Source organism: Felis catus, chromosome B4 (assembly GCF_018350175.1).
Source record: "Felis catus isolate Fca126 chromosome B4, F.catus_Fca126_mat1.0, whole genome shotgun sequence".
Classification (NCBI taxonomy): domain Eukaryota; kingdom Metazoa; phylum Chordata; class Mammalia; order Carnivora; family Felidae; genus Felis; species Felis catus.
Window position 1 is genome coordinate 124,145,125 of NC_058374.1, and position 21,044 is coordinate 124,166,168.

At 42.4% G+C, this 21,044-nt stretch overlaps 1 protein-coding gene across 6 annotated transcripts; it reads right to left on the minus strand.

The window, feature by feature from the left end:
* Positions 1 to 631: 631 nt before the first annotated feature.
* Positions 632 to 19,491, minus strand: NFYB (nuclear transcription factor Y subunit beta). 6 transcript variants are annotated; one of them, XM_023257385.2, is made up of 8 exons: positions 19,339 to 19,491; positions 16,670 to 16,755; positions 10,006 to 10,099; positions 8,489 to 8,619; positions 5,001 to 5,198; positions 3,669 to 3,750; positions 2,189 to 2,268; positions 632 to 1,062 (listed from the first exon to the last, which is right to left on the minus strand). In XM_023257385.2, exons 3-8 carry the CDS (start codon positions 10,097 to 10,099, stop codon positions 1,045 to 1,047), a joined length of 603 nt encoding a protein of 200 aa, XP_023113153.1. In that variant the 5' UTR covers positions 16,670 to 16,755; positions 19,339 to 19,491; the 3' UTR covers positions 632 to 1,044. The 6 variants fall into 6 exon arrangements, 5 of the variants coding, with proteins under 5 accessions (XP_023113153.1, XP_023113152.1, XP_003989237.1 ...); XM_023257384.2 differs by having other exon boundaries at positions 632 to 1,077; XM_003989188.5 differs by lacking the exon at positions 19,339 to 19,491 and adding an exon at positions 18,513 to 19,164 and having other exon boundaries at positions 632 to 1,077.
* Between the last annotated feature and the right edge of the window lie 1,553 nt (positions 19,492 to 21,044).

Consider the following 21,044-nt stretch of genomic DNA (forward strand, 5'->3'; position numbering starts at 1 on the left):
TCCGTCCGTCCGTCCGCCATCCGTCCGCAGCACTCACTCTTCTTCACTGCATTCACTCACCCATGCGGAAAAAGGTCTGTGGACACGTGAGGGTGTCTAACGCTTCCTGGTTCCCAGAGTGTAACAGGAAACTTGACGTTTCAATTAAAAAGGTAAAATGAGGACATTTACCATCAGACTATAAAATTCCTCTTCTGGAAGAGGATACTCTAATATTTGAAGAGATGCTTTGGAAAAATCATATAAAAATGAAAGGGGCACCATTTCAAGAGCACTAGGACTACATTAAACTTAAATGAATCCCAACATTCATCATCATGTAGCTCAAAAACAAATCTAGTCCTAACGAAAGCTCCAATAAACTAAAACTATCTTAACAGGCACAACGAACAGTGTAAACACTGTTAAAGGGCACCGAGTTTAATAGGGCAGACAATATTTGCTTCTGCATTCACACTTAATTTTTCAATTACATTTTGTAAAAAATGGTGCTGCTTAAGCTATGAATGTTTTACAAAAAATTAATTTTAATAAATATGGCAAATGCTAAAAATCTAGCTAGGTTACCATGCAAGATATTATATAACCAAGACAAACTCAAATTTATAATAAAGGCAACTTGCATTCAAAATGAACTCTACCCTTATATTTTATTAAAAGGGCAAACATCATGAATTAACCCAGCTGCTTACTTGAATTACAAAAGTAACATGATTCAATATGAAAATAAGAAACTGTCTACAAATCTCTGACAGTAATAAATTGCAATATACAATGCATACAGGAGTCATACAGAGCGACAAACTCTCGTACAAAACAAAAATATTTTAATACCTTTAAAATCCAAATTTTTCTTTAAAATCATTCATGAAAAAGATTCTCAAGTCAGAATTAACACCTCAATTAGTCAAGCATCAGGAAGCTACATTACAGCTATTTAATATACAAAGAGACATCTTCCCCCAGTCATTTCCTTCTAATGTCTCTGGTTCCGGAATCGTACAGACTCACTTCTCTCCACTCCCATTCCACCATTTCTTCAGATCATGAAAACTGAATTTGCTGAACACCAGAAATCTAAGATTAGAAAATTTAAATTGAGCAGGATTTTAAAAATAATTTTCAAATAACATGTTATAAGCATTTAAAGAATAAAAATAGGAGAGGCGCCTGGGTGGCTCAGTCGGTTAAGTGTCCGACTTCAGCTCAGGTCATGATCTCGCGTCTGTGAGTTCGAGCTCCGTATCGGGCTCTGTGCTGATAGCTCAGAGCCTGGAGCCTGTTTCAGATTCTCTGTCTCCCTCTCTCTCTGACCCTCCCCCGTTCATGCTCTATCTCTCTCTGTCTCAAAAATAAAAATAAATAAACGTTAAAAAAAAATAAAAATAAAAATCGGCAATGAAAAAGAAATCTACTTCCCACTCTCAAATCATTCTCTCTACACAAGGGAGCTACTTTAATAATTTCTTAATGCATCTCTCTACAAATCTATGCACATATTTAATTAGTAAGAGAATACACAATTATATATTTTGAGAAAGCAATTTTTTAACAACTTTATCAGGTCCTTAATAATAACAACACAATTGATCCTTGAATAACACAAGGGTTAGGTGAGCCAACCTCTGCAGTTGAAAATCTTCATGTAACTTCTGACTGCCCCCAAAATTTAATAGCCTGTCGACCAGAGCCTTATTGATAACATAAAATCAATTAACACACACTTTATGTTTACATGTATTATATGCTACAGTCTTACAACAAAATCAGAGAAAAGCAAATGTTATTAAGAAAATTATTAAGGAAAACACATTTATAGTACTGTAAAAAAATCCGCATATAAGTGGACTGGTGTAGGGGTGCCTGGGTGGCTCAGTTGGTTAAATGTCCGACTCTTGATTTTGGCTCAGGTCATGATCTCACAGTTCATGAGTTCGAGCCCTATGTTGGCCTCTGTGCTGACAGTGTAGAACCTGCTTGAGATTCTCTTCCCCCTGCCTATATTGTGTCTCTATCTCAAAAAATAAATAAATAAACATAATAAATAATTAAGCGGACCAGTGCAGTTCAAACCCGTGTTGTTCAAGGGTCAACTGTAATGTGCTGAAATTAACTACCTGCGATAAAAATCAATGGGTACAATCAATTTTTTACAATAATTTAAAACACAAAGAAGGTTGTATTTTACCTGTTGATATGACGTTGTATAAACCATAACATTCTGTTGTTGACCATCTGCAGTTATTAAGCCAGCTGGTAACTGGTTAGCTGGAAGATAAAGTTAAAAAGTTAAAGCAGGAAAAGAATTACATCTACTCTCTCGATCTGAACCTTAGGTCATGCCATTAATGTCTCCTTACAATTCTGCCACTAATCAGTGTCATCTTGGACAAAATCATAAACCCCCCACATTTAGCATTTTAGAAAAAAAAAACTCCCTAAAAAGTACATTTTTCCTATTGCAGTTTTCAATTTTCTGAATTTTCATTTCTCCAAAATGTACTTGAGCTGGGGCGCCTGGGTGGCTCAGTCAGTTAAGTATCCGACTCTTGATTTTGGCTCCGGTCATGATCTTGCAGTTTGTGAGTTTGAGCCCTGCGTTGGGCTCTGGACTGGCAGTGTGGAACCTGCTGGGGATTCTTTCTCCCTTTCTTTCTGCCCCTCCCTACTCTCTCAAAATACATAAACTAAAAATAAAGTAAAATTAAATGCACTTGAGCTAACTGCCCATGTGTACAACTCTGCAGAGAGAGTGGATGGAGTTTCTAATTCATTAAGTAGATCTACACCATAGGGTAGTGTGGGTAGGGTAGGGTAGTGTGGCTGGGAGCCACACTTCCATAACTAAGCAGTATATATTTTACGTATGAGAAAAAGAAAATATATGCGTATAAATTTTATGAGACACAGAGTCACCGTAGACCTCTTATTTCACCCATATGACAATATTCAGGGTTTTTTTCTCCAGATTTTTTATTTTTTTTAATTTTCTTTTTTTAATGCTCATTTATTTTTGAGAGAGAAAGAAAGACAGGAGCGTTAAGTGGGGGAAGGGCAGAGAGGGAGGGAGACACAGAATCTGAAGGAGGCTCCAGGCTCTGAGCTGTCGGCACAGAGCCAGACGCAGGGATTGAACTCAAGGAACGCAAGATCATGACCTTAGCCGAAATCTTGGATGCTTAACCGACTAAGCCACCCAGGTGCCCCCACAAATTTTTTATTTTAAAGTAATGTGTACACCCAACATGTGGCTCAAACTCACAACCCCAAGATTAAGAGTTGCACGGTCCACTGATTAACCCAGCCAGGTGCCCCTATTCAAATTTTTTTCAAAAAAGCCATCAGTTCAAATTTATTTAAATCACAGATTTTATATTACAAACTACAATTCTCAATATTCCTATCTCATGTGAAATCTTAAAGCAAAAACTAGGGGCTACTGAAATCAGAACTATGGGTGAAAGGTTATAATGTCGGCAGAATTTCAATCTCTATACTTATCCCTCACTGACTTCAACTATAAGGGCATGAACTAAAGAAGTGCTATGTCAGAATACTCAGGGCTGATGGTCCAAAGTACCCCCACATTTAGTATGAGTCACTGCTAACAAACTATGTGACTTATAAGAACACATTCAGTTGCATAAACGTATCATAACACTGCTTACTAAATGCCTCCTCTGTAAGTTCTTCACTTAATCCATCTGTAGTTGTGACTGCTCCACCAATTCCTTTCTCTCCTTTCATAGCCTGGGGAAGGACAAATCAAAAAAGTAATCACTGGCATTCAAAAGACACTGTTTTCTAGATGAGAATGCTTGTTTCCTAAAATTAGGAGTTTCTATTATTACAAACACTGCACAGAGTATTAACACTTCTGGTTAATTACATACAAAGAGGCCCTTCAAAATGCTAACTTTTTATATAAGCAGTAATCATCACAAGGCAGCGTTAGTAATGACCTAGAAAATCTAAAATATTTACGGATAAAAATAAAATCATTCTAATTCCACACTGCATCAAAAGGAAAATAGAAGTCTATTTACAGATGAAGTAGTCTGTTGAAAAGCACTATAAATATTCAGCCCATAAATCTATAAATGATCCAAGTTATCATTTAACTATATACATATAAAGCTCTCAGCCAACCGGACAGTACAGCACTATAATAGCAAGTTTAAAGTTTCAAATTCCTAAATCAAGATTATAGTTTGTACCATAGAGCTCTAAGTTTCCATCCACTTCTACGGTTCTATGATGCAGAAGATTTGGAAAAGTACTGTGAAGAATTTAACACATTCTCTTCCTACTTTAATCACTCAATGCTAAGTCACTAATTTAATGGGGTTCTAACATTAAAGCTATTAAGGAAGTATTTTGAAAGCAATGTGAATCTGACACCCAAGTGGTAGTGTGGAAATAAATACGCTGATCTCAATTTATTTCCACAAAATTCGTACCACGGGCAAAGATAAACCCAGTAAGAAATGCGGAAGAATTTAATCAATAAAAAAGGATAGTTATAATTCCGTTTTTCTTACCTGCAAGGCCTCAAGCTTTGAGACGCTCCCTCTTTTAAATTAATCATAATAACAGCGTGTTACCATTGAGTGCTCACGATCAGCCAAGCTAAGTGCTATACGTGGACTATTTGACTTAGTTCTCTCAGTAACTCTGTGACGTAGGTGCTATTACTCACGTCACTTTACAGACCAGGAAACCAAGGCCTAACCTATTGAAATAATCTGCCCAGGGTCCCAGAGGTTACAGGTGGTGGAGCTTGGAACCAGCCTCCGGGTGGCTGGAATCCAGGGTCCGTGCTCTTAATCATTACATAACTATGATGTCATTAGTAATAAAGGGAAAAAGAAAGGACTTACTATTTAAATACAGTAATAGAAGTGACCATATACTTCTTCTGATGAATGATACATTTAAAAAGTTAAAGTAAATCGTATATCTTAGTTTCTTAAAAGCATAATGAAAGACAGTTTATTTACCTCTCTGAATTTCTGAAGGTATAATTTTAGAGGTTCTACATAACTGTCGAAGCCTAAGGTAGACATGGCAAAGAGAATATCTTCTCCGTTGATTGTCTTCCGTTTCTCCTGATGGCATCTTTCACTTGCTTCAGATGTTATAAAGCTGATGAACTCACTTACACATTCCTGAACACATTCTTTGGCATCTTTTGCAATCTGAAGAGAAAAATCACAGGTAAATCTGCAGGGAATGTAACCATCCCCTTCCTAACAACCTGCAGAAATAAAAGGCTATTCAGAAGACTATAAATTTCAGTTTATGGCTGTTAACATTTAATCTCTGAAATATATGCTAATAACGTTGACAAATTGTGTGCTATCAAAATTCCAACCTTTGGCATGAGAACAAAAACTCGAATACAAGTGAGAGAAGCCTTGACAACTATTCACAGGAAACAGATACAATTTAGGCATAGAAGCAACCACTGGCTGTCCTTACCATCCCATAAAGACGAACACTTACTAAGCAGGTGCCCCAAGAAAATCAGTCTCCTGTGTATATAGTGTACTGCGGGGCTACACTTAGAGGTCGCTTCTCTGCCCTAGCATTTCTGCAAATAAGGACACTGGAAAATTTTAAAAAGACAAAACAGTGAATTCACGTAAGGCTTACAATAGTGACATTTGGCGACATTTTTACTACTGAAGATCCAGAGTGTCAGGTACAGGCTTTGAGTTTATTAAAAAGCCCGCGATGGGGCGCCTGGGTGGCGCAGTCGGTTAAGCGTCCGACTTCAGCCAGGTCACGATCTCGCGGTCCGGGAGTTCGAGCCCCGCGTCAGGCTCTGGGCTGATGGCTCAGAGCCTGGAGCCTGTTTCCGATTCTGTGTCTCCCTCTCTCTCTGCCCCTCCCCCGTTCATGCTCTGTCTCTCTCTGTCCCAAAAATAAATAAACGTTGAAAAAAAAAAATTAAAAAAAAAAAAAAGCTCACCAAAAAGGGGCACACCGGCTACCTCATTATAAAAGCGAGAATTCTTTTAAGGGTGTGGGGTTTCAAAGTAAAGCTAATGAATTAAATCGTACAATTCCAAGTCACTTCTAACAGGAGTAACAAAAATCCTTGCTGAAACATACTGTTTCCTATCTCCATGCCTATTTTATATCCCGGAGAAAAGCAAACAAGAGCTGCAAAAATGCAGTCAGGCAAGATACTATAATGCAAGCTGTATACATAACTTTAGGTTTTCTAGTAGCTAGGTTTAAAAACACAGGTGAGGGGCGCCTGAGTGGGTCAGTCAGTTAAATGTCCGACTTTGGCTCATGTCGTGATCTCGCAGTTTGTGGGTTCGAGCCCCACGTGGGGCTCTGTGCTGACAGCTCAGAGCCTGGAGCCCACTTCAGATTCTGTGTTTCCCTCTCTCTGTCCCTTCCCCACTTGTGCTCTGTGTCTCTCTCTCTCTCAAAAGTATATATATATTTAAAAAAATTTTTTAAATACAAATAACACAGGTGAAATGAATTTTGAGATTTTATTTAACCTAACAAATCCAAGTTATTATCTAACATTTAAACACAGCATCCATTTTAAAATGGGAGAGATTTTCATTCTTCTTTTCATACGAAACCTTCACAATGTGAAGTATGTTTTACATTTACAGCACATCTTAATTCAGACCAGCCACATTTCAAGTGCTCAATAACCGTACGTGGCCAGTGGCTGAGGCATGCAGCCTTAACCTACTTCAACAACAATCAGCAGCACTGATTTATTTCCCCTTAAAATATAAGGAGGACCTCTCACATTGGAACTTCTAGGCTTAGCAATGCATATTTTTAAGTTTATTTATTTGAGAAAGAGCGTGCGAGCAGGGGAAGGGGAGAGAGAGAGAGAGAGGGAGAGAGAGAATCCCAAGTGGGCTCCATGCTGTCAGCGCACAGCCCAAGGCAGGGCTCAAACTCACAAACCATGAGATCATGACCGGAGCCAAAATCAGGAGTCACATGCTCAACCGAATGAGCCACCCAGGGACCCCCTTAGTGATGTATTTTAATAATCTATTTATTTGTGATCTTTATTACTTTCACAAGTACTTTATAAGCTGCAGTGAGAAAGAAAGTTTATTGCGTTATATATAAAAAGTGTGGATTTTAATTCAGACCAAGTGATGAGTAGAGTGACAATGAGTGTTTTTAAGTTGTTCTAAATAACAGTCTATATGATTGTTTGTCTCAAGACAGAACTACTTAAAACAGAATCCTGCCTGTTAACTTCAAAAGTGTGTTAGTATTTATGATTGTACAAAAATAGCTGCTTCCAAATATAAGGATTTTTCTGTATCAGTCCAAAATGACCCAGTTTGGGGGCACCTGGCTGGCTTAGTTGGTGGAGCATGCGACTCTTGATCTCGAGGTTGTTGAGTTTGAGCTGGGTGTAGAGATTCCTTAAAAATAAAATCTTAAAAAAAAAAAGACCCAATTTTGCTGCAACATTATAGAAGTTACAACTCCCATCTGCCCAAACCTGATATTTTATTTTTTTGATTTTTTTTAATATATGAAATTTATTGTCAAATTGGTTTCCATACAACACCCCCAGTGCTCATCCCAAGAGATACCCTCTTCAATGCCCATCACCTACCCTCCTCTCCCTCCCACCCCCCCATCAACCCTCAGTTTGTTCTCAGTTTTTAAGAGTCTCTTATGCTTTGGCTCTCTCCCACTCTAACCTCTTTTTTTTTTTCCTTCCCGTCCCCCATGGGTTTCTGTTAAGTTTCTCAGGATCCACATAAGAGTGAAAACATATGGTATCTGTCTTTCTCTGTATGGCTTATTTCACTTAGCATCACACTCTCCAGTTCCATCCAGGTTGCTACAAAGGGCCATATTTCATTCTTTCTCATTGCCACGTAGTACTCCATTATGTATATAAACCACAATTTCTTTATCCATTCATCAGTTGATGGACACTTAGGCTTTTTCCACAATTTGGCTATTGTTGAGAGTGCTGCTATGAACATTGGAGTACAAGTGCCCCTATGCATCAGTACTCCTGTATCCCTTGGGTAAATTCCCAGCAGTGCTACTGCTGGGTCATAGGGTAGGTCTATTTTTAATTTTCTGAGGAACCTCCACACTGTTTTCCAGAGCGGATGCACCAGTTTGCATTCCCACCAACAGTGCAAGAGGGTTCCCGTTTCTCTACATCCTCTCCAGCATCTATAGTCTCCTCATTTGTTCATTTTGGCAAACCTGATATTTTAAAAAGATTCTTAATTCTACTTTATCTGCTTCAAGTGGGGGAGGGGGAAGCACCGGGGGCCGCGGGAACTGAAAATGGAATACTGTCCAGTAACTAAGGGTGTAGAACTGAAAGAGAGAAAGAGAGACTAAAGGACTGAAAACAATAGCTGACTATATACAGAAACTGTATATACATATTCATGCAGTTTACATTCCCCTCTCCCCTGGAAAAAGCAAGCCGGGTAAAATGTCTCCCCTGCATTACCTTTCCCGTTTGAGGTATGGCGTTTTTCATTATCCTTGCTACGTTTGCAATTGGAAGATATATATCTTGTTCTCTGAAACTTTCTTTTGAACCATTTGTGTCTTCATGGTCATTCATGCTGTCCTCCGTATCTAAAAAAATAAAAATAACTCAGGTTTAACGTTTCTCACAACCTTTACTTCGTCATAGAGAAGACTACCTGAAACAATCTAAGTTCAGAACATCCTGGTTCATTTCCTAGGCATTTTTAGGGAGGAGGGTAGCAGTTCTTTTCATGGTTTTCTCATAGCCATAACCAAACCCACTCCTTAATTTCCAACCCACTGCCTCAAATGCTTTTGTCCTCAGATCTGCCTACTAAAACCTCACCTATCCATTCTCCAAAAAGCTCAGAAACATCTCCACGGCACCTTCAGAAGTGATCTCTCCTTTCACAAAAATATCACAGGATTGCTCTGTGTTTTTTCTGACACATTTTAGAATTCTTTTTATTTCTCATCCTCCCTATTAGATGTTTGCTACCAGAGGCCAGGGATCAGCTTTGTGTACTTCCTAGAACTTGGTATAGCATCTTCCATAGAAGGGGTACTCAGAAATATTTATTACATAACTTAGCTGGAAAACTTACAGACTATGACTGAGGGTTCCTTTCATATTGCTAGATTAGGAGGTTATTTATATGTTTATCCAAAGCCAAGTTTATACAGAATGGAAAAGTGGCCTTGAATATTACTGACCCAATTAGATTGATACTGTTTTTGAACAAAGCTATTGCACCGATCCAGCGATCTTACAATAAGCGAATTCTCAAATGGTATAGATTTAGATATAACTGAAGCTTTCACAATACCAGAAATATCCTTTTATGACTAAATGCAGTATCTTGTAAGTAAACTTCCCACTATTTATGTGTATTAAAAAAGAAAGGCACTTAAGCTGATTCAAGTTACATTTTTATGTGTGTCTGTCTTAGGATGAGGTAACTTCTCACCCACCCCCAACTGCCTTCTAAAAAAATATATCTTAGTGTTTTTTAATCTTACACATCAGAATGCCACAAAGTAAATTATTTCTCACAGGCCGACATGACACTGCCATCCTAACAGCTGACACAGATCAAACTTAATACTTAATGAAAAACAAAAATAAGTCTGTTCGTAAGTACTAGAAATATAATAGCTAGCAACTCACCCTCTAAAGAATTTTTTACTGTATCAACTGAAAAAGAATGTGCCATACTCAGTACTTAAGTAGGACATCAGTAACAAATTTTTAAAGAAACGGTACCAGTTTTTAAAAGGCATACTTTATTTACAGAATTCTTTTCTAGAACTCATCATTCTTTTGAAGACTATTTCTAATAAAAAAAGCATGATACATCTTCTTAGACCATCATTGACCTTTGACACAAGATTGCTAATTTTCCCGTAAAGACCCACGTAACCTAGAATGTGACGGTAATATGATTTCCACTAAGTTACTTCTGCCAGTCGGTGTTTTAGTCGTAGCTTTCCTACCATCGTGGGGCTGTATCACATAGTGGCTTCCTCCGATGTAGTCCGCAGAGATGCCTAGCTGAGAAGCGTCTGTTGTAGCACTGTCGCCATCCATCTACGAGGAGAAAAAGGTTTGCAATACCCTTCAGTAAAACTTGTATTAAAAAAGCATACTAGATTCAATCCTCATAAGCTGTCACAGGGTGGGTCAATTAGTTTTCAAGGCCTTAAGCTTACTAAAAGAAAACATTTATATTTCTTGATTTGGAAACCTTTGGATAATTTCCCAATGATTCAAAATTCCCCTATCCACCCTCCATAAGTGATAAGCACAAGACCAACGGAGAAACAAAACGAGGAAATGAATCTAAAACACACAGCTCTTTCTTTTCAATTCCATAAGCCTCACGTATAGTGCAGACAACCCCGACTTAGAACCTAGCTTATCCCTGGAATGAAAAGCAAAGCCAAAACCAGCTCAGCAGTCACCTACAAGCACCCGTGTCCATCACTTTCCGCTCTCCTGCTACAGTAAAGCCTGTTATCCCTACGCAAACCCTCTTGCGCCTGCCGCAAACTGTCTCTGCTGTCTCACAGAAGTTCAAGGGACAATGTCTTGATTCAAACTGTCTGGTATAGGAAGCATATGGATTCCTTGCACATATCTGTACCCATGCAACCCGAAGGCACACCCATTTTTTTTAACTTTATTTTTTATTTTTTAAAATTCACATCCAAATTAGTTAGTATACAGTGAAGCAATAGTTTCCGTAGATTCCTTAATGCCCCTTACCCATTTAGCCCATCCCCCCTCCCATAACCCCTCCAGCAACCCTCAGTTTGTTCTCCATGTTTATAAGCACACCCATGTTTTGAATGAGGCTGTCATCTCTAAATCTAGTCAACAGTTTCTCCCGCCCTCAAACTTTAGATCCTTTAAAGAAAAAGAAAAGGAGGGGTCAGGGAGATTGGACATCTACATATAAAGACAGTAAAACCATAACCATAGACAAGAATGAGAATTAAAGTGACTTTATTTTAAAAGAAACCTGCTTAATTAAGTTTGCTCAAAGCTAAAAGAATTCTAAGAGGGAAAATCTAGAGAAAACTGAACCCTAACCCTGCACTGTCTCCATTCCATGTCACCAACATAGCAAATCCTAGAAGTCTTTCTGCTTTGCAAATAATACTATTCAAAGCAGGAAGGGACTGGCTATTTGTGGGTAGAAAAATTTTAAACGCATTACCTGAATAAAAAGTGTAGCAAAAATGAAATACAATCTCTACATGCTTTCAGACCAATCCAAAAGAGACACTTGATCCTAAAGGATTCTCAAGGCCTAGGACTTAATGTTTTGACTGCACTATTTAAGCCCTTGTGTTAACACGTCTTTTCCATCTCTGTTAGATTTTCATCTAGTAGTAAAATAACCAACCTAGTTTCCACGTCTTCAAAAACATGGCATTTCTTTGATGCATCTGTTGACTGTGGTATCTAATTTAATTGTAGATAAAGACACATTTCCATAATTTATATAATTTTCTAAGGGGCTAGAAAATAGAATTCACCTGCCTTTAGTAATTTGTGCAAGTACCTATTATTAGGTATCAAGGGTTCCTATTATTGATGACACTTCTTAGTGTCTTCTAAGTAGTAGTAAACAACAGGCAGTGAGCTCTGATTCGGACTCTTCTACTGATCCTGAAAACAGCATCCCTACCCATTAAATGTATTTCTATATAAAATGGAAATAATACCACCTTCCCCATCTTAAACAGCTAACATGTGAAACATTACCCCAAAATAAAATGCTATCTTAATTCTAAAATGCTAACAAGATACTAAGAGAGTGATCCTTAATAGATATGGTGATGGATTTATTAGCCATAAAGACAGCTCAATGAGGATATCTGTGAATTGACTAGTTTTTTCCAGTGCCCTAAGGGAGATTAAGGGAGATCAAGGTTCAGGAGAAAGAACCAAAGTGGCTGTTTCAGAATCTACAACTGGAAAAAAATCTTTGCGGGGTGGAATATGAGAGATTAATTAATTTATAAACACACATTTTTTAATATTAAAAAATATTAAAGGCATAAAGTTTAAATCACATTATCTTCTCAGGCACTGGATCAGCAGCAAGATTATCATTTGGATTCACAGCATTAGCCACTGAACGGCAGTCTTCCAAGAAATACTTCTGAAAGTATTTCAGACTTGTCAGAATGAAATAAAGGGAACTTGCTACAGGGCTATGTCTGGCACGTGGCTCAGGGTGTTCTCAGGAGGTGGCGGGTCCCAACCACCCTGAGGGCACTGGCTTAGCTGTGTCTTTGGGTCTGCAGGTCTTAGCTTTTCTGTCATTTCACCACACCTCTGTCTTCCTCTCCTCTATCTTTCTACCATGAAAATCCTGCCCCATACTTTAATCCCAACGTTCTCCCATCCTCCTGAAATCTTTCTGTTAAGACCCCATTTTGAAGCCTAAAATTAGTGTCCCCTTCTTTGAATCCCCAAGGCAACTTAGTACCTTGCATTCAACAAATTAGCCTCATCTTTGATGCTTATGCTAGCCACTCATATATATGAGGGGGGAAAGGAGGCAGGGAAACTTGCTAGATACATCCCAAAAGCTTTTTCAAGGTCTGAACTTCCTTTAAAAATATACAAAATAGCCTGTAGATTTTAAGTAAGCCAGTTAACAAATATTAACCAAGTAAGCACGTGGTATTTATCAGGTCCGTGCTATGTGCTGGTGACGTAGCAGTCAACAACACAGACAAGATCTCTGTCCTCATCTTGCAGAGAAGACAAATATTACGTAAACTAGTAGCAGGGGGAAGGGCTGGGGAATGCAGTCTATTAATACTTCCAAGGCCCAGGCTCTGGAATCCTATCACCTGGTTTGAATTCCTTCCTACTTACTTGCCATGAGATCTTGAGCACGTGGGACGAGACAGGACTCACCATGGAAGGACTTAGCATAGTATAATAGCAGTACTCAGTAAATGTTATATATAGCTATTAAATAATGACAATTAACTAACTGCTAGTGCCAAATGCTAAGGAAAACAAAGGTGTTGTGTTACATGCTTTGAGAGCTTACTGTAAAAGGGACCACACCAGTCTGGGGAGTCAAGGAAGCAGTCAAAGGAAATGAAATTTCAACTGAGACTGAAAGACAGAAATCAGGCAAAGAAAAATGGGAAAAGAATGTTTCAGGCAAAGCAAACACAAAATATAGTACTGGTGAACTGGAATGAACTAAGTAGAGGCTAGAGCAAGCAGTGCCTCGTGAGTCAGAGCGAATCAAAGGGGAGTTTTAGCGGAATTGTGCAAATCAGATTTCTTTTTCACGGTATCACTCTGGCTACAGTCCGGTGTAGAAATGGACAGAGGGGAGCAAGAATGGAGGCAGAAGACCACTAAGGACCATGAGGCTGCGGTCAGCGCATGACTTCAGGCGAGACGATGAACATTCCCCGTGTCTGGTCCTAGACAACAGCCCTGGGGAACAAGGGGAGCAGAGGAAAGAGCCTTGTAGGAGGTCAAATCGACAGTCCTGGTGACGGACTGAAAACGAACTGGAGGAAGGCCCGAGAGGACGCTGCTGGAATGGCTGCAGCTGGGGAGACAGACAGTGGGAAGGGCGGGGAATAGAAGCGCTGAGCCATGAGAGGAGCGGAGCTGCGGCTGGTGAGCACGAATGTGCACTGGCACCAGGATGTCCAATCGTGGCACATCTGTACCTGGTGTAAGAACAGAGAAGCTGAAGTGTTGGGCTTTATCCAGACAATGAAGAGGGAAGAGCATGTAGGAGAGTGACAACACATGGGTAAAGTGACAAATCATTAGATCCAGAAGAACTAATAAATATAGACAAAGAGTAGTTCAGTCTCATCAAATTAAGTTTTCTTAATGTTTATTGATTTGAGAGAGAGTGCGTGCGCACGGGTGGGGGGGGGGGGGGGCAAAGAAAGAGGGACAGAGAGAATCCCAAGCAGGCTCCGTGCCGTCGGCGGGGCTCTATCCCAAGAAGTGTGAGATCACGACTTGAGCCACCCAGGCGCCCCTCCTGTCAAATTAATTTTATTGGCTATTCTAATTACTTAGTTGAACTGATACTGTTTTCTAGAATATTCTGTGAAATAGCTGGCTAGTACATGTTCATTCTGTAATTTTGTGATACAGCAGTATTTAAATTGTATTAATAATTTGCACAAATGCAGGAAACAGTTCCCTCCTTAGTATGTTTAACATTTATTGAACAGTTTCTAAATACCTCACGCAGTCAGTGTTCACAACCCCACGAAACAGATGAGGAAATTGAGGTCAGGGAAGGCTAATGACTTGCCCAAAGGCAGCACAGTAAATGGGAGTTAAATCCAGAGTCTCAGATGCCAAGTACTTTACAGTACTTGCTCCTGCTAGTTTTTCCTATAGCCCATCAGCCTAAATCGTGACTTTACCCTCTCTCAATTCTAGATCTACTGACCTCATGTATTAAAGACATTTAAAGCTGCGTCTCGAGCCAGGACAGTATCTGTGAGGTGTAAGCCATGCACCCGGTTTTGGGTTTGTGATCAGGACAGACCTGATCTCTCAGGACAGACCACCGGGTTTTGTGTCTTTACTTACCATCCTCTTTGTGCTTCAACTTGCCCATTTTTTAAATAGAGTTGCTATGAGAAGTGAAGTTGTTATATAAGAAATACTTAGCAAAGTGCAGGATACGTACTAAGAACTCAACAAATGTAACCTAGTGTTATTTTTGTCCCTTCAGATACAGCTCTCACCCTTCTTTCTAGGCATGGTTTTCTCTCTCACACAACCACTGTCACCTGTCCTCTGGACCAATGCCTTTTTATCTCTTTGAGAAGAAATGACAAAAAGATTCCTCCCCTCTAACGGATCTTCAGTCCTCCTTGGCCAGCTTCTTCACTCTTTCTTAAACATGCTTAGTCTCCCCCACTGAACACACACAAGTACGCACAGACTCGTAAACCGTAATTCTGCTCCACACCCTTGTCTAGCTATCATTCTCCCCCTGATGGTCCTCATGCACCTTTCCATTCCTAAACCCCCCGGACATGTGCTTCTCCACCCCACCATGACACCGAAACGGCTCTTAAAGTTGCCAATAATCGGGGGCGCCTGGGTGGCTCGGTGGGTTAAGTGTCCAACTCGCAATTTCAGCTCAGGTCAGTGCAGAGCCTGCTTGGGATTCTCTCTCCCTCTCTCTCTGCCCCTCCCCCACTCCCTCTCTCTAAAAATAAACAAACTTAAAAAACGAAAGTTGCCAATAGTCTTGCCTTCAGCCTACCTGCCTGTGGTTAGTAGTGCTGCCCACTGTGGACCACACACTCACACATGGAATTCTCTTCTCCCTTGATTTCAAAAGCAATGTTCTTTCCTGGTTTATTTGTTCCTCCCCACCTCCCAATTGTTAGTTTCATCCCAGGTTATGTTTTCTCTCTCTTCCCTCACTCTCTTAAGGAAAACTCGTTAAATATCACTTTATGCTTAGAAATCCTAAATCTCCCACCATATCCTGCCTGCCGCTCCAGCAGGCCGTGCCTGTAGAACGTGTCTGATAGCCCATCACTGCCAACTTAAGGTTTTGGAAAAGGAAACTCACCCTCCCCGTGTCCTGCAACGAGACAATGGACAAGAACTCCTCGATCTCCTTTTCACAACTTCAATCCCACACTCCAGGCTAATTATACCCGTGCCATCTTACGTTCTTCAGTCTCCTGTAAGTTCCACCTGAACTGTTACCTCTTTTAATAAGTTTTGTGGACATGCCCAGCCATTTTCTGTTGCCGCTGGATTACTACCCACCATACCTGGGTACATACTGTTTTAAGACCGATCTCACTAAAACACCGTTTCTGTAGCTCTTGAACCTATAATGGTTTTAAAAGTCTTCAGCATCAAATCCAAACCTAGGTTTTCATGGCTTTACACGAGCGGATCCCCCATTTAACCTAACTAAACTTGTTTCCAACTCTATCTTCAGGGCTGATAAAAATCTTAGTGCTAGAATGTGCCTTATTTAAGGATCACCAGGTACAGCTCTTTTATTTTAGGAGTGAGGCATGAGTCACGGCTCAAGGAAGTTGTGACGTGCCTGACATCACAGATGTAGTATCTCTCACTAGATTATCCTAGGATTTTCCCACTTGGACCATGCAGATCTACTCCCCATCCCCTAAACAGAAGTTACTAATCCCTGCTTTCAGGCTTTTGCTTTTGGTGAGAGCCACCTATCCAAACTCCACTCAGCCTTCAAGGCTAGGTCCCTGACATTCCCAGCTACCGAGACTGACCCCACCTGTGCTACCTGTGTCTCTTCACCTGTGCTACCCTTAAAACCAGCGTCTTCCCTTCCCTGCATAATGTCCTCTAAGCATTCAGTTCCATTAAAGCCCTTCCAGCAAAACAGCCTCTTAAGAGCTGGGACAAGCTTTTTATCTTGTAGCCTCCACAGCGCTTAGGGGCCCACAGGAAACAATACATGCAAGTCACTAAAAAGAAGGAAGCAACAGGAATGAGTAGGTACTGCCTGTCTAGACTTGAAAGGCATTCATTCTACCTGGGACCTCCAATATACATCCGTTATAATTCTGTTCCCAGCTAATTACTGTTCAAATCTAATTAACAACCAAAATGGTAAAACGTACTTACTGTTATGAAATACTGTCAGAACCGTGTTGCCAGTGGTATTCAGGAACACCTGTCTAAAAGGTGTCTACCCTTCACCCAATTTCAACCTAGAAGATAAACATCTATTAGTAGTAACAACGTATAGCCTACAGGCTTCCTTCCTAGTAAAAATTTAAAAGGCATGTATAATTTCGCCTACTATTCTTATTCAATAGAGTGCAAAAAAGCAGGCACCCAATAAAGGTTTCTTAAATTGGCAGATATATTTTGGAGACTTTGCAAAAAAGTTAATTCTATGGCAGGAGGAATTGCTTTTCTAACATAACCCTGAATTTAGTCATGTTCATCATAAATATTCATCACAACACCCAGATTATATGCCAGAGACCAAAATTTACACATCTAAATTATTGAAAATATTAACACTCAAGACACAAATGCCCCAACTTAATTTCTTGGTGATGATCTTAATATTTTACAGTGAAATTTAGGAGTCCAAAAACTCAAGAGGGGAGAAAAATATCTCAGAATACAATGCTTTTAAATTAAACACCTCAGATTATACTGAAAGAAGAAACATGCTGCCCAGAAAGCATACATGGAACACGATCAATTAAGACCTTTATTTATCATTTTAAAGCACCACCATTTTGGACTAAAATTGCATCTCAATAGCACTTCATTTTCACTGCAAAGCATAAATAGCTGAATAAATTGGTATCAATTACAATGTTACAACCTCCATTTCTCATTTGTTCTTTTCCTTTTTTCAAGTGAAGCAATTAAATTGGGGGGAGGGGCAAAATAAAAACATTTCCTTTCAGTATTAATTTTAAAGGAAGAGAAAATAATGATATGCATTCAAGCACGAAATCTAGTAAACAGAAGAAAAAATTGTAGCCACTGAATTGAATTCTTTAGATGTCAGTCCAGGCAGCAAAGACAGGATGACATTGTCTATTCTGCTATAATCTTAAAAGCAATGTCTAATTTCTTCTTAAATATTGTCCTCTTTCTAACCCCCAAAACTGCCCGGAGAGTCCTTCCTTGTAGCTAGAAGCGTGTTTTTTTTTAAGGGTGTCTCTGAGAAAGAAAATCCCCAGAACACTTAAAATAATAGAGCTATATATATTTATGTGTTTTGCTTGGGTGGGGGGGGGGGGGATGCGGGGGACACACCTCATCACACTCACCCAAATAGTTGACTCCGTATATATTTAGATTCAATACATTAAAGATAAACACTGTCACCTCATATGGTATATATTTTCCTAAAGGCAGGTTATGATATATGTGAAAGCTCAAGGGAATGCATACATCTGTTTAATGTTTGAAGAAATGCAAATTTGTATCCAAGAAAAGCAGCAGACCCTTCCTCCACCCTCCATTCTTTGGCATCAACAACCAGAGTTTTGCATCAATAGAATCCTTAAATTAAGCTACAGGAGCAGTGCGGGGAAGGAATAATTGCCTTTTAAGGCATTCTAGTTAAACTTTCCATACTTTACAAATAAAACCCCTATTTATTAGTGCCACTTATATCGATCAGTTTATCTTATCACTTTATTTTGCCGATTACTTTCCATACTAAGAAAGCCCAAACCACCCCAGTGATTCGGGGCACGAACCGTGGCACCGTGGGAGTCCATGCGGGTTAGTAGGATGCTAAATTTTTTTAAAGGTCGTATGCTAGCTAACCTTGTTTAATTACCCTGTTACAGTACTTTGGGCAAGATTACGACTTGTGGGTGCTCTCTAATTCTTTGTTCTCGGAGACTACTACTACTCCTCAGGCCCGGCAGATCCTCCCCGCCTCCCACCGAAGATTAAAACCTTAGTCCAATCCGAAAGGCTTCCTTCCCACCTTCGGGGCAAGTCCAGGGACCGCAAGCCGCCAGATGGCTGCATTCTTTACGTGTAAGCCAGACTGCGGGGAAACCAAATCCACTCCTTCCTCCCGGGGACCTCGCTTCCTCCCCACGAAGGTGCGCGGGCTGGCCCCGGCCCCACCGCCCGGCCCGGCCGACTGTCAGTCCCGCCGGTGCGGGGCGGCCGCCCCTGGCGCGCATCCCCCGACTCGCCCGCCCAGGGCCCGGGCCCGGGCCCGCGCCCAACGCCTGCCGCCCGCCCGCCCGCCGCGCCCGGGGCGCCGGGGCAGACAAAGCGGCCCGGCCCCGCCATGGCCCCGCGGGCCAGCCGGCGGGCGGGAGGGGGACGCCCCCGGGGACTCCGCGCGGCAGCCCGGCCAAGGGCGCAGGGTCGGGACCGGGGTCCGGGCCAATGCCCCCGCCCGGCTCCCCGCACAAAATGGAGCCGGCCGGGGCGCCGCCGAGAGGGGGCCGGACGGTGCCCCGACGCCCCCTCCTCGGCCTCGGGCCCGGAGCTCGGCGGCGGCGAGCAGGAGGCGGCCTGGCCCGCGTCCCGCCGCTCCTCGGCCCGGCGCACAAAGAGCCGCGCCGCGGCCCCGCGCCCGCTCCCCGGCCGGGCCCGCAGCGGGAGCGGCCTCGCAGGCGCCGGCCCGGCCCCAGCCCCGGCCCCGGCCCGGGCGGGAGGGCGGGCGGGAGGGAGGCGAATGGCCCCGGCCGCGGCGGCGTTGGCGGCGGGGACGGCGCCGGGAGGAGACGGACATTTCATTCGAGCTAAAGTGGAGTCGGTTTAGGAGCGATCATTGGCCGAAGCGAGACACAAACCTCCAATGCAGCCCTGGTTGGCTCCCGTCTCCAATCGGCTGTTTGGTTGGACAGAAAATGGCTGCGAAGGAACCAGTCCCAGCGCGGAGCTCCGCTTCCAGGACTCGGCCTCCCCTCCCTCCGCCGCGGGCCGCTTCCCTCGGCGCGGCACCCTCCCTCCGCGCCTCCCGCGCGCCCGCCCGCCCGCCCGCCCGCCGCGGCCCCGCCCCGGCCCCGCCCCCGGCCGCGGCCCCGCCCCGGCCCTCCTCCGCCGGGTGTGCAGAGCGGCCGCAGCCGCGGGAGCCTGCAGAGCAGGCTGCGGGCCGAGGCGGGCGGCTTCCCGCAGAGGCTGCGCTGCCCTGGCCGGCGGCCTCCGAGCTCCGCGGGGCTTACCGGGGCCGAGACCCGGGCACCCTCTTGAGGTCTCTGCGGGCTTTCTTCCCACGGTGTTTTCCCGGGCCTCTGCGAAGCGTGATATCCCAGGCTTCCCCCCCTTTTCAGCCCCTTCCCTCCCCCACATGAAAGTGTCTCACCCGCCTGAGGGCAGCGTGCCTGCGCCTCGATTTTTTAAGAAGGGGAAACCAAGGGCAGAAACAGCCCTCCAGGGCGACACTCGATCTACCAGGTGGATTTGAGCAACAGCTACCTCCTGGAATGCCTTCAGCGCCTCGTGTTTTCCTTGTGTGCCTGTAAACGTTGCCAACTGCACAAAGGCTTCCCCTCGGTCAACTTGAGCTCGGGGGTTCGTTGTTCAGATTTCATCTAAAGATACAATCCTCTCTTTCAGGTTTAACAGGTTGGTCAGTCTAGCCAGCCTTAACCCTGAATCTAAAATGTTGCATTTCCTGTCGCTCCCGCCCCCATCCCCCGCACCCCCAATAGTTGCTACCTGACAAGTAGCTTTTCCCAGCGGATGATTATTTGGGCCGCAAGAATCCACGGCCTGTTCTCGCTTCTGCAGCCCAAGCTCCCCCGCTGGCTTTCCCTGACTGCAGTCTGGGTCGGACTTCCCTCGGCTGTGACCATCACAGATGGGCTGTGAGCCAGACACCGCTCACTGCAAAGGGCGGCAGGATTTCTGCAACGGGGAGCCGGGAATCGCGTTCCCTTTACTTCCACTAAACAAGTGGCCTGGTGCCACATTAAACTTTCCAGCTTTAATCATTTAAAAATATATAGGCATGTTTTATTTATAGAGCTCCTACTGTTTCTCCGCATATTTTAACATTTCAAGAGCAAATAAGGAAGCGAAGACAAGTGAAAGCCTCCAAGTTATTCCAAGAGGAGTAAGTAGCAATGCCATTGGGGAATCAAACAAGTTGATTTGAATTCCATGCCCACCTCGTCCTGGCTTGTGACCCTAGCCAGATTTCTGTATCTCTCCGCGAGAGTTTCCTCATCTCTGTAATGGGAGTAATACTAGCTACTTCTTAGGATTGTTTGGAAGTAAATAAAATGCACAAAGAAAGCCCTAAAAAAAAAAAAAAAAAAAAAGTTGGTCCATTATCTTAAGATCTCTATGTGATAAAAATTTCAATCTCTATCAAACTTTTTAAGTGTTATTTGCTAAAAAGTAGTAAAATTGGCCTGCATTGAACTCCTCCCTTTCCCTATGATTTCCCCTACAAGTGGAGTTTTCAGAGTGAAATGATGTGCTCAAAGACAGGAAATATAAAAAAGGAAGTAGTAGGATTGAGAGAAACATGACTAATCCACACACTGGATGA